At 43.6% G+C, this 12,159-nt stretch overlaps 1 protein-coding gene across 1 annotated transcript in view; it reads left to right on the top strand.

The window, feature by feature from the left end:
- Window positions 1–12,159, top strand: part of Thsd4 (thrombospondin type 1 domain containing 4) — a 694,930-nt gene that overhangs the window by 127,276 nt on the left and 555,495 nt on the right. The window contains exon 5 of the mRNA XM_008836407.3: window positions 6,292–6,739. Within this exon, the coding sequence (XP_008834629.1) occupies window positions 6,292–6,739 (448 nt within the window). The remainder of the gene's footprint in view (window positions 1–6,291; window positions 6,740–12,159) is intronic.

Consider the following 12,159-nt stretch of genomic DNA (forward strand, 5'->3'; position numbering starts at 1 on the left):
ATAGAGGACATTTTGATTCCCGCATAGAGGGAAGTCTCCTGGTCCTCAAGGCCATAATGGATCAGTACTTTTTAGGTAAAGTAAGACATTTCACTTGATCTTAGCCAAAAGGCTGAGGAGTGATAAAACATGTTATTTATGAAACAAATGCAGTGGTCGAGGAGGGGGGAGTGCCTCCCGTGGGCAATAGTATTTGGAGATACTTGGTGTTTTTCCATTCTTCAGTGGTTAATTATCAAATGCCTATTATGTACTAGTCATTGCGGTGGGTTATGGGATATAGACAAATAAGATTTAGCTTCTGCCCCCAGGGAGCCAGTTGTCTATGCAACAAGCGTAAGAAAACATGTCTGTGCTGACAGGTCCGTGGGGTCCAAGGGGAGGTCAAAGAAAGACATCAATTCTGTGGAAGGCTGCAGTGGGGTTTGGATCAGGCCAAATGTCGAGAGCATCAGGTGTGTGTTTCTGGATTGCTGCTGGGGAGGCAGCCTGAGGAGAGGCTATAGTGTGGATCAGGACTGGGAAGATGCCCTGGGAGGTCTGTGGAGAAACTTCCGGGAGAACCATAGGGCTGGTTCAGCAATGCCTAGGGGGGCACAGATGCAGCAGGGGTCATGTGCAGGCTGAGCTTGCCTCACCAAGCAGCATGGGCTTCCTACAGAGAGGAGAGGCAAATGCAAGAGCCAGCTGATATCAGGGGGTGGATCACTGGAGACAGAGTAATGGTTTTCACAATGTGTGTGGTCCCCAGACCAAGAGCAACAGCATCTCCTGGGGGGTGGTTGGAAATGCAGATTCTCAGGTCAGAGTCTGACTTGGCAGGCTGATTTCACAGTCTTGTGTAACAAGGGTTCTTGGTGATTCTGACAGAGGGTAGGAAGAGCTAGAGGGGATGTGAGGAAAGACACTGAACCCAGGCTGGGTGTACTGCTTCCAGATGTGTGCAGGAATGTCCAGGAGTTAGTGCTGAAGCACAGTCCCTGAACCACAGCATGGGTACACTGAGGGGCTTGTGACAAATGTGGACTCAGGCCCTCCTTAGATCTTTGAAGTCAGTCCCAAGTTTATTGTGATCCATCCCCTAAGGGATTTACTAGTAACCCATAGGCTGTAGCCTGGAGATGAATCAGGCATAGGGGGTTAACGCTCAGGACTGCAGTGTAGGTAGGCTATAGAAAAAGGGGAGTTGGATCTGGAGAGATGGCTCAGTGGTTAAGAACACTTACTGTTCTTGCAGAAGATCTGGGTTTGAATCCCAGCACCCACATGGCAGCTAACAACTGTCCATAACTCCAGTTCCAGGGGATTCGACAGCCTCTTCTGTCCTCCGTGAGCATTGCATGACATGAATGCACTTACCTACATGCAAGCAATACAACGCATACACATGAAATAAAAATAAAATATTTTTTTTAAAAAGAAAAGTATGTTCTTGAATGCTGGTCATATGAGAGGAACGCACAGCAGTCCTGATAACAGCGTTTGTTGTACTGATACTTTCTCTGTTGAAGTGTTGTAGTTATTATTCACGAATGTTTATTGCAGGATTAAAGCATTTGGACTGTAATTTGAAAAAAAAGAAAAGAAAAAGGGGAGTTGTCAGTTGTAGGATGAGCACAGAGTTGGGAAGAAAAACTGTGTACTTGTTACTCTTCCTGTGATAAATACCCTGGAAAAGGCAACTTAAGGTTATATTACAGTTTGAGGGTGCAGTCCATCATGGTGGGGAAGTCACTGTGGCAGGAGATTGAGGCGGGTAGCCATATTATGTCTGCAGCCAGGAATTACAGAGGGATGCATGCTAGTGCTGGGCTTGTTCTTGCCTTTCATTCAGGGCAGACCCTTTCCTGTGGATGGTGCTGCCTGCAGTTAGGATGGGTCTTTTGACCTCCATTACTGAAATCTAGATAATCCCTAACAGACATGGTCGAAGTCTTGTCTCTCCAGTGATTCTAGATCCTATCAAGTTGACAGTGTTAACCATCATAGAGAGGAGTCATCTCTCTGCCTACTCAGCACTCACATCACCAAGCCACACTTATTGTGGGGTCCTGGATGGCAGCCAGCCCATCCTAAGGAAAGAACCAACACAAGATTTGCTTCATCTGTACATTTCTAATAAATGTAATGATACACCATGCCTCAGTTGCTACTAATTAGCATGCTTTTGAGGTTCATGTAGGATACATAGCCCTTCCTTCCTTTAGAAAGGAACAATCTATGGATGGACCACATTTATATTTATGTATTCTCTATAAAATTATAGTTTATATTACATATATACATAAAACACACACATATCAGTCAATATGCGCTTGGGCCATTTCCACTTTTATTTATTATGATAATATGACAGGGGATATCCATTGCCAAGTTTATGTGTAAATGTGTTTTCACTTTTCTTAATAGATACCTAGAAGGGGAATTATTGTGTTGTATGGGAATGATACTTACAAAAAAATTGAGACCAGGCTGGCCTGAAACTCACCGTGTAACAGAGAATGACTTTGAACTTCAGATCTTCTTGCTGTCTCTAGCGAGAGTGCTAGGGATCACAGGCATGTGCCACCATATCAGCTTTCTGCCATGTTGGGAGTTGAACCCAGGGGCCTGTGCATGTTGGGCAAACACTCTCTACCAACTGAACCACGTGCCCAGCCCTACTTTTAAATTTTTGAGGAGCTTCCAGATAGTTTTGCAAAAGTCACTGCTGCATTGTTAATTCTTACCAGGGAAGTTTGAGAATTCTCATTTATCTTCCCTAACTCTCATTATTATAAATATTTTAAATTATGACCCTCCTGGTAAGTTTAAAGTGATCATATTCTCTTTTGATAAGTTAGGAAACGGGACACATTTGCCCAAGTTTGTAGAGCTAATAAATGACTAACCTGGAACTAAGGAAGCAAGCAAGAAACCAGGTTTTCACGGTGCATTCTCTGAGAAGCGTAAAGTCTTTTCCCCTTGCTGAATTACTTAATTTTTACAACTACCAGTAAAGAGGGAACTACCAGGTTCAGATTGTGGAACATTACATGTATCGGATTTAAAAATTAGGAATGCTTATGTGAGAAAGTCTATGTAAACATCCCCAAATCCAAAATCCTAGGAACATTCCTGATCCTAAGCTTTTGGATGAAGGATGTTCAAACTGTGATACCTTTATTGATAAAGGAGTATGGACTAGCATTAGGTGGGCGGTGGGTGGTGTGAGGCGCATAGACTCACGCATACAACACTTGAGGCACTTTTGGGTTCCAGCTGGCACTTGCCCTACCTCTAGTATCTCCTGAAATGTTGCATCCTAATGTTTTGCTGGGGGACATCCTCATTCTGGCCGTTAGGAGAAATGGAGGCACAAAGATCATGTAACTTTTCTATTTCTCACTGCTTATTCTAGTATCATTTCTGTTACTGTGACAAACACCCAGACACAAAGCATAATAGGGGAGGAAAGGGCTTAGTTCATTTACAATTATAGGTCGCAATTCATTGTAATGGGGAAGTCCAGGCAGGAACTGAAATCATCACATTCACAGTCAAGAGCAGAGAAAGCATGAATGCACCAGTGCTGTCTGTTTGCTTGCCCTCAGCCAGCCCCTTCCATTCATACATTTCAGAGCCGCACCTAGGGAATGTGCCATCCACAATGGGCTGGGTCTTCCTATATCAATTAACAATCAAGATAATCCTCCACCAATTTGCCCCCAGGCTAACATGTTCTTGTTAATTCCTTGTTAAGACGGTGTTTCCCAGATGTGTCTAGCTTGTGTCAAGTTGACAGTTAAAACTAACCAACGTACTGCCTGACTTTTAGAAATTAGCCAACATTTTTGTAAGCAGGAAACTCAAAGTAAAATTCCACAGCTTGGTTCAGGGAGACCAAGCAGAACAAGCCAACTTACCAGCCCCCTGTGTAGCAACCTCACACTCTCCTGGAAGGTTAAACAGCCACGGGAGCCCCTGACCATCTGTGCTTATTGTCACAACTCTGTACAAATCTATTTTGTTCGGTGGAGGCCCCCTACAAGTGGCCAGATGGCCTCTGTCCTGGTGGGGAAGAGGCCATCCTGAACCACCAGGATTATTTATTCTGACTGGTTACAGGAAAACAAATGCCATCCCAGCCAAGTGGGAATGACTGTCACTCACCCACAGGCTGAGAGTCAAGCACTCAGGAATCAAATCCCTTGCAATCATGCCTTACTTGCTTGCCCATTCTTTGTTAGTCTGTTTATGAGAATCAAACGATCATTTAATGATTTATATCATCTTTCCAATGGTGGTGTGGTTTCAGGAGATTTTGAGTGGTTCTTGGGTTTGGGCAGAGCCTCCCCCACACCCTGCCCTACAACAAGACAATGTAAATACAAAACCAGACATTTGTGGGTAGGTGTGTTACCCCTCAGGGTGAGGATCTGCTTTGAGAAAGATGCTTATGCAATCAGCCATCTCAGCAGCCTCTTTCTCTCCCGTCCACCAGTGAGATCAAGTGGGTCTGGCTTGTCAGAATCCACTGAGTGAGTGATAGCACGGCTGCCTGTGGGAACCTTTCATACAGGCCACAGATGCAAAGGGTTTTTATTTTCCTGCCATTGCTCTTTTTCTCCACTAAAGTGGACCATTTCTGCTCTTGGATTTTGTTTGTTTGGAAACTCAGTCCTCTCTGTGACTTTGTTCCTCGGTGCACTGGTTCTATGAACCAGCAAGCACTGGATTCTTCTGGGAGATTGTTGGAGATGTAGAGTCTCAGGCTCCACCCTAGACTTCTTAAACCAGAACCTGTATCTTTTGTGTGTCAGTGTACATGTGCACGTGTGTATGTGTGTGTGTGTGTGTGTGTGTGTGTGTGTGTGTGTGAGGCCAGAGGTACCTGCATGTGGAGGCCCCAGGTCAATGTTAGGTGTCTTTCTTAATCACTCACCACCTTATTTTTTGAGACAGAGTTTCTCATTGAAACTGGAGCTCACTGGGTCAGCTAGCTCCAAAGACCCTCCTGTCTCTGCCTCCCAGCAGTAGAATACAAATATGTGCTGCCTCACCTGGCCTTCTGTTGGGATTCTGGAGGGATCGAACTCAGTCCTCATGCTTTGACAGAAAGTATTTTACCAACTGAGCCATCTCCCCCTCCCAGAACCTGCATTCTGACAAGATTCTGGGTATCATCAATTGTGAGATGCATTATTCCCAACTGTGAGATGCATTATTCCACTTTTCTGGGTTTCTCTATTGCCTTCAGCTAAGGTCTCTACCAAGCACTTACTTTGAGACTAGAATTTCAATTTTGGTAGGCTTTCAGATCTTAAAAACATATACATGCTGAAATTCCTTCCTTTGCATTTGCATGATGTCATTCATTTTACCTGGCCTGCCACGAGAAAGAAAAAGACTAACCAGGTCCAAGTCATATAAAGTATTCTAAGTCGAACTTCTTAATGGTGTCTGTTAAAGCCCCCGTCATTAACTGAGCCCCAAGTGTTGCCAAGATTAATTGAGAAAGGCCTAAATGTAAAATAAACACTGCAGCATAGTTTAATTCAAAACCAGATCAGCAAAGAATGGAGGTACAATTAGTGATAAAGATGTTAATAATTAGTTGTGCTCTGTTAAGTTTTATATTCATGGTTGTACAGAGTGAAGAAAGAATTTACCCGGGAGGGCAGAAATCAATGTTTCACCTTGATTGCTATTTTAATGTGCTTATTTTAATGGGGCCATCCTCTCAAAACCCTTGGGCACATTTCCAGTTTTACATAAATGTAGAATTAATTATTATGGAAGCATATAATTTTAGAGTTGGAGCAACCTTGGTGGTCATTTAATCTAGGTCATCCATTTTACAAATAAGTAAGAATCAAATGACTCAAGTCCTTTCACAGAGTACTGAAAGCTGGGCTTTCTGACTCCCAGACTGGTGACCATGACACCCTCTCAGGTCCCCCAGACACATGTGCTTCCTGTGGCCTCAGAATTCCCCAAGTACCATTCATTGGAGTATTTCTAAGGTTCTCACCCTAGCCTGCATTCTCTTCTGGTTGCTGTTGGTAGTGAGGTTCCCCATGGTCCACAGAAATGCCCAAACTCACTGGCATAGAAGCATGCCCACCACAGCTTTCCAACCACTCACATTACCCACTGCATCTACCATCAGTTCTCATTTTCATTCTACCCCATGTCTAGGGAGCCTCTGCTCTGGCATCCTCATCCTCTCTTTTGGGCCACAGGTTGAGCGGTTCTGAATTGATGTGCAAATTCATGACTCTTTGGTTTTTGTTGTGTGCCTACCTTTAGGAGCAGGACCCGAGGTCCCATCGGCCCTGGCAAGTATGGCTATGGGAAGGCTCCCTACATTTTACCACTGCAGAAGGACAGCACACACACACCCCAGAGGCTGCGGAGACAGAGGCCCTCAGCACGGAATTCCAGGTCTCAGGAGGCATCTGCTCCTAGACAGGGCTACAGGCTGCCAGCCCACCAGCTCCCTCAACATGGATCTCTGTATCAAAGTGACAAGGACCCTCACTCTGGACTGCAGGCCTCTGAGGCTTCCATCTACCAGCTGCCTTTGACTCATGACCAGGGCTATCCTGTAGCTTCAAGTCTCTTCCACAGTCCAGAAATAAGCAACAACCATGGTGCCGGACCCCATGGGGCATCACAGAGCTTCTCGCAGCCTCTTCGATCCACAGCAATCTCATGCATCGGAGCCTATCGGCAGTACAAGCTGTGCAACACCAATGTGAGTCCATAGCACCTTGGTCTCGGCCTGGGGGCAGCTGTTCTTCCTTGTGATCATTTGGTACCCAGTGCGTGGAAAACAGTGCGGGCAGGGGGTTTGACTCTCTTGGTGCTCCTGTGATCTCCCTTACCCTCTCTTTTCCCTCCATGTATTCTCCCTATGTATGGTTCTTTTTCTGTAAGGTTATTGCTTTAGAAACTTATCCATAACTTATGGAATCACTTCTTCAAAAATCGCCAAATATTGATATTATTAATTAGTATTTGGGGGGTAAGAAACAACTTCTAAAGTCTCAGTGGCTTAAATTGATATTTATAATTTCAGCATATGTGTACCCCTGTGTGTGTGTCTGTGTGCGTGCACGTATGTGTGTGTATACATCTGTGTGCACATTTGTGTAAAGAGATTTATTTTTCATTTATGTGTGTGTGTGTGCCTGTGTGAGTTTATGTATCACAAGTGTACAGTTGCCTGTGGAGACCAGAAGAGGGTGTTGGATCCATTGGAACTAGAGTTGCAGGCAGTTGTGAGCCACCCAATTTGGGTGCTGGGTCCTCCACAAGAGCAGTAAATGCTCTTAACTACTGAGCCATTTCTCCAACTCCTGCCTTATTTTACTTGGCTGGTTCAGCTAGGCTAGCTGGGTGGCAGGCCCCATAGCTATTCCTGCTTCTGCCTTGCCAGTGCTGGAAGTTACAGGCATAGATCATTATGTCCGGCTTTTTATGTGGATGCTGGGGATTGAACTCAGGTCCTTATGCCTTCGTGGCAATCACTTTAGCAACAGAGCCATCTCCCCAACAATAATTTTTCTTTGCTCCTGAGTCCATGAGTCAGGTGCATTTGAGATGCCAAGGAAGTGAGTGTTTGTGGAGGAGCCATCCAGCAAGCATCCTGGAGGCTCCTTCTTACTCTGTGGAATAAACACATTAGGTGTTGTACAAGAGGGAGACCATGGTGGGATTAGAGCAGCTGGTAGATGCATACAGAGCCCTCTGGCAGCAATTACCAACTGGTTTGGAAATATTTTTAAGAATTTAAGACTGAATAGCTATAATGATATAGAAAGTCTGAATACATCCTTTGGATATTAGGTCAGTACATATTTATCGATTCCTTCTTCATGTGTTTTAATATAACTACTTTTATTAATAACTCACCTCAAACCAGGCACAGTACTTGGTACTTTTCTTACTCTATTTAATCTTCTCCTTAACTTCATAGAGTTGTTCCCCCCTCCCCCCCCCAGTTTCATAGCTACAAAGAGAGGTTAAATAACGTGGGGCGATTCTATAGTCAATAAATGGTGAAACAGATTATTACTGTAAACTCTATAAGGTGACCAAGTGTGTTGCTTCTAATATCTGTATAAAGTCGGTGTTGAAGAGAAAGGAATGAGGGGCTAAGAGGTTAAATTTCCAAGCTGCTACATTTTTCATTAATAATTTAATCTTCCTTAATACTTGTTCCTGGGTAACAGGCCAGCTGTTACATATTAGCTCCAATTTCCTCATTAAAAATATATTTCCTGCTATGGAGTCCATAGAAGTGACTTAATTTGTGATCTTAATAATTTCTCCAAATGCCTTCATTGCTTTTTAGCTTGTTCTTCCACTGAGAGTCCAGGAATTGTTCATTTATATAAAGCAGCCATTTTTCTAAAGCCATAGGTAGCCAGTCAAGCCAAAAGTCTTAATTGAGCACCGTTGTTTGCCTTGCAATGGATTAAGTGCCATGAAAGTTAAAAGTTGCACTGTCTTATTGGACTGGGGCAGTAGGGCCTTTGCCCAGCAGATGTGGGGCTCTATGTTGGATCTCCCATACTGAAAAGGGTGTCATATTCTACTTTATAGAGTTGTTAGGGTAAAATGAGGTGATGTCCAAAAAGTGCTTTGTGAATTGAAAAACTAAGGAGTTGCTTACATTCATGATCAGACATAGCTCTTGCTCTTGAATAGCCATTGCTGTTTTGTTAAAATGAAATTAATTTTGGGGTAAAGTAGAATGTGTTGACAGTATATTCTTTAATTTTGAGATCCAAGTAAGTGTTAAAGAGAAAGGAAAAGACAGAGGGTGTTGTGTGTAAGTGTGGACCTGGCTTCTGCTTAGCTTGTCTTTCGTTCAGCTTGCATTATTTTCGTTGTTTTATTTATTTATTTATTTATTTATTTATTTATTTATTTATTTACTTATTTATTTATTTATTTATGTGTGTGTGTGCTTGTGTGAGGGCATGGGTACCCATGGATGCCAGAAGAGGATGTCAGAGCCCCTCGAGCTGGAGTTTCAGGTGACTGTGAGCCTCCTGATGTGGGTGCTGGGAACTGAAGTTGGGTCCTCTGGAAGAACAGCATGTACCTTTAACTTCCGAGCCATCTCTCCAGTCTCTCGATTTGAGCTTTTAAAGCACGAACTCTTGTTAGTTCTCTGCTGCCAACAGCAGGCTTGCCCTCCTCTAGTGGAAGCTCTGACTTTCCTGGGAGCCAAAGTAAATGCATCACTGGGGAGGCTGAATTGTAAGGGAAATTTTTGTGTGTTCATGGTGCCATCTAACTTCAGGCTAGCCTTGAACTCATTATGTAGCAGAGGATGATGGCCTTTGACCCTGCTGAGACTGTAGGTGTATGCCATGGTACCTGGTGCTTCTGACATTTTGAAAGTAGGAAAAAATTAAGTCTCCAATCTAGGACAAAAAGGATATGTCCTACCCAGGAGTGTATAGGTTTAATTCCCTAATTTTTGTTGTGCCATTTACACACGTGCTATCCTGTGTGCATCACGGTCCTGGGCCCATGCCCTGCTTTCTTTTCTGGAGAGAGACCATTCCTCATAGGGCCTGCTTTGATAAATTCTGGACTTCTGTCAGTTTGACCGCAACCCTTGAATACTTTAAAGCTCCCTTTCTCAGGGGTCCCTAAGGCCATTCCAGGGTTTGTCAGTCTCCTAGGAGATTTCACAAGACTCAGTGCACAGTCATGCTCACAGCTACAGCTTGTCATAGAATTTACTTGAGCTTATGGTTCCAAGGGCAAGAGTCCATTCTGGCAGGGAGGCATGGTGGCTGGCGGTGGCTGGAGCAGAAGTGGAAGCTAGGCTCTATGTCTTCCAGCAGGCACAGGAAACAAGAGAACAACTGGAGATCCTGCAAGGCTTAAGAACTCTCTAAGCTGCCCCCAGTGATGTGCTTCCTCCAGGATAGCCACACCTCCTAAGACCTCCCAAAACAGTGCTACTAACTGTGGAGCCTATGGGGGACATTTTCATTCAAACCACCACACAGTGGAAATAGACAAAGAGAACTCAGAAAAGAGAGACACAGGAGATCAAGTCTGGAGAAAACCAGGTATTGGTCCCCAAGAGTCCTCTCCTCTGGGGTTCCACCAGATAAGCGTAGTTCCTCTGGCAATGTTTTACTGTAAAACATGTCAAAGGTCTGCCAGGGACTCATTCTCTGTGCCTAAAGCTTTTGGGGAACCTGGTCGTGTGGGTATCCTCTGTCTGCCTCATTGCAAAATTCTAGACGCCTGAAGGAAATTAGGTGTTCAGCATAAACTGGACTATTTATTCAAATACTTGAGGTGTGCTGGCCACTCTCAACCATTAGACAGTGATAAGAACCCTCCTGAAATCCTAGGCTCCTGGCCATGGACCAACCTTGCAAACAAGCCTCTCATGCAGTCTCAGCAATCCTAGCATCAAGGATGTCATGTGGACATATCTGGGTCCTCCCTGGTGCCCAGAATGAAGAGATGACATGTAACCCTAAACTATGTAAATCTTCATTACTCAAAGAGGAAAATGCTGTGGACAATATTAGGAAATTTTCACTCTAATCTTACAGAGACTCGGGTTATCACTTAGGTACTCTCTAAAGATTAAACAATATGCATGCAATTCTCATCTAGATATTATTTGGGAGAAGAGAAATAAGATCTAAACCAGGGCAGGTTAGAAACACTATCCTTAAACTTGTGCTCAGTATCTCATCCCAGTTTTGATAGACTCCCCATTTCTAAGATTCCTTCCACAATAAAGGGCTCAGATCTGAGATGTATAGTGATTAATGAGGAGGCGCCTGAGTTACAGGCACATATTTTGCAGACTTACATAAATCTGACCCATGTCTCATCACTGCTCATGCCTCCTCCTTCCTTACAGCTTCTCCCTCAACATCCTAATGGCCTAAAGAGATGTGGGGGACAGTCCCACTTGAAAGTGCTTGTCTGTCACTGTACTTGGTTCTGGAACACTTGGCAAGGGGGAAGAACTGTGAGGGAACAGAGCAGGGGTCCTGGGCTGAGGAAGGCATCACTGAGGAGGGGAGAGTTGAGCTAGGCTTAGAAAGTTGGCTAGGAAAGAGAAAAAAAGCACATGGGAACTAAGTTTAGTCAGAGACAGGAGGCGGGCAGGATGGGATCTCAGATGCTGTGGTACCTGCCAGGTGGTAGGGACTCCTTTCCCCCTCCCCTTCTACTGTGAATAATCACAAGTTTTTAATGCAGAATTTATCCTTTAACAGTTCAAAATGCAGACATGCCACATGAGGCTTGCTTCACTTTTTACGTGTGTGTGAGAGGTTTTTATGCAGTAAAAAGTCGGAAAGCAGCTTTAAGCTGGATGTGGTGGTGCATACCTATTAATCCCAGCACTTGGGAGACTGAGGTGGGAGGATTGCGAGTCCAAGGTCACCCTGTCAAAAAATTAAAATTAAAATTAAAGAAGCAAGCAAGCTACCTACCTGCCCGATTTAATTGGTGATTAGATTTGCAAGGCAGCATGGGATAGTGCTCATGCAGATGGCTTTGCAGTAAGGCTGAACTGGCTTGGCTTGGCCAGTTACTTAGCCCTCTGTAGTCTCCCACATGGTGGAGATCATAATAATCCTGGCCTTTTAGGCTTGATGTCACATTCAGATATGGTCAGTTTTAAGGGTGTAACATGGAGTTTCCATGTTACTGAACACACTGGATGTGGACAAATGAAGGTGACTCACCTCTCTAGGTAGGAAGAGAGCCCAGATGTTGTCCTAGCTGAACATCATCCAAGCTCCAAGTGATAGTTTTTTCTGATAATTATTTATTTAATAACCACATACTTAGAAGAAGTATTTCATTACAACAGCATTGACATATTCAGTAACAATTTTCTGAGCTAAGATGCATCTTTTTCAGAATTGGTTATAAATCTTTAGGTTTACAGTTGAATTATTACAGTTATACAATATTTTACTCAGTATAAACCCTATAAGACATAAAATTAAATGATTTTTAACCTTTAAAAAATCTCCATTTCATTATTAAAATACACAGTTTCATACAGAAAAATTCATTTTTAATGCAATTGACATTAAGATGTTTGCACATGCATTTCTAATCTCTAAATATCTGATTATTACTAGTCACAGTTGGTTACTTTCTGAG

The sequence above is a fragment of the Nannospalax galili genome, unplaced genomic scaffold, assembly GCF_000622305.1.
Source record: "Nannospalax galili isolate Female #2095 unplaced genomic scaffold, S.galili_v1.0 scaffold54, whole genome shotgun sequence".
Taxonomy (NCBI): domain Eukaryota; kingdom Metazoa; phylum Chordata; class Mammalia; order Rodentia; family Spalacidae; genus Nannospalax; species Nannospalax galili.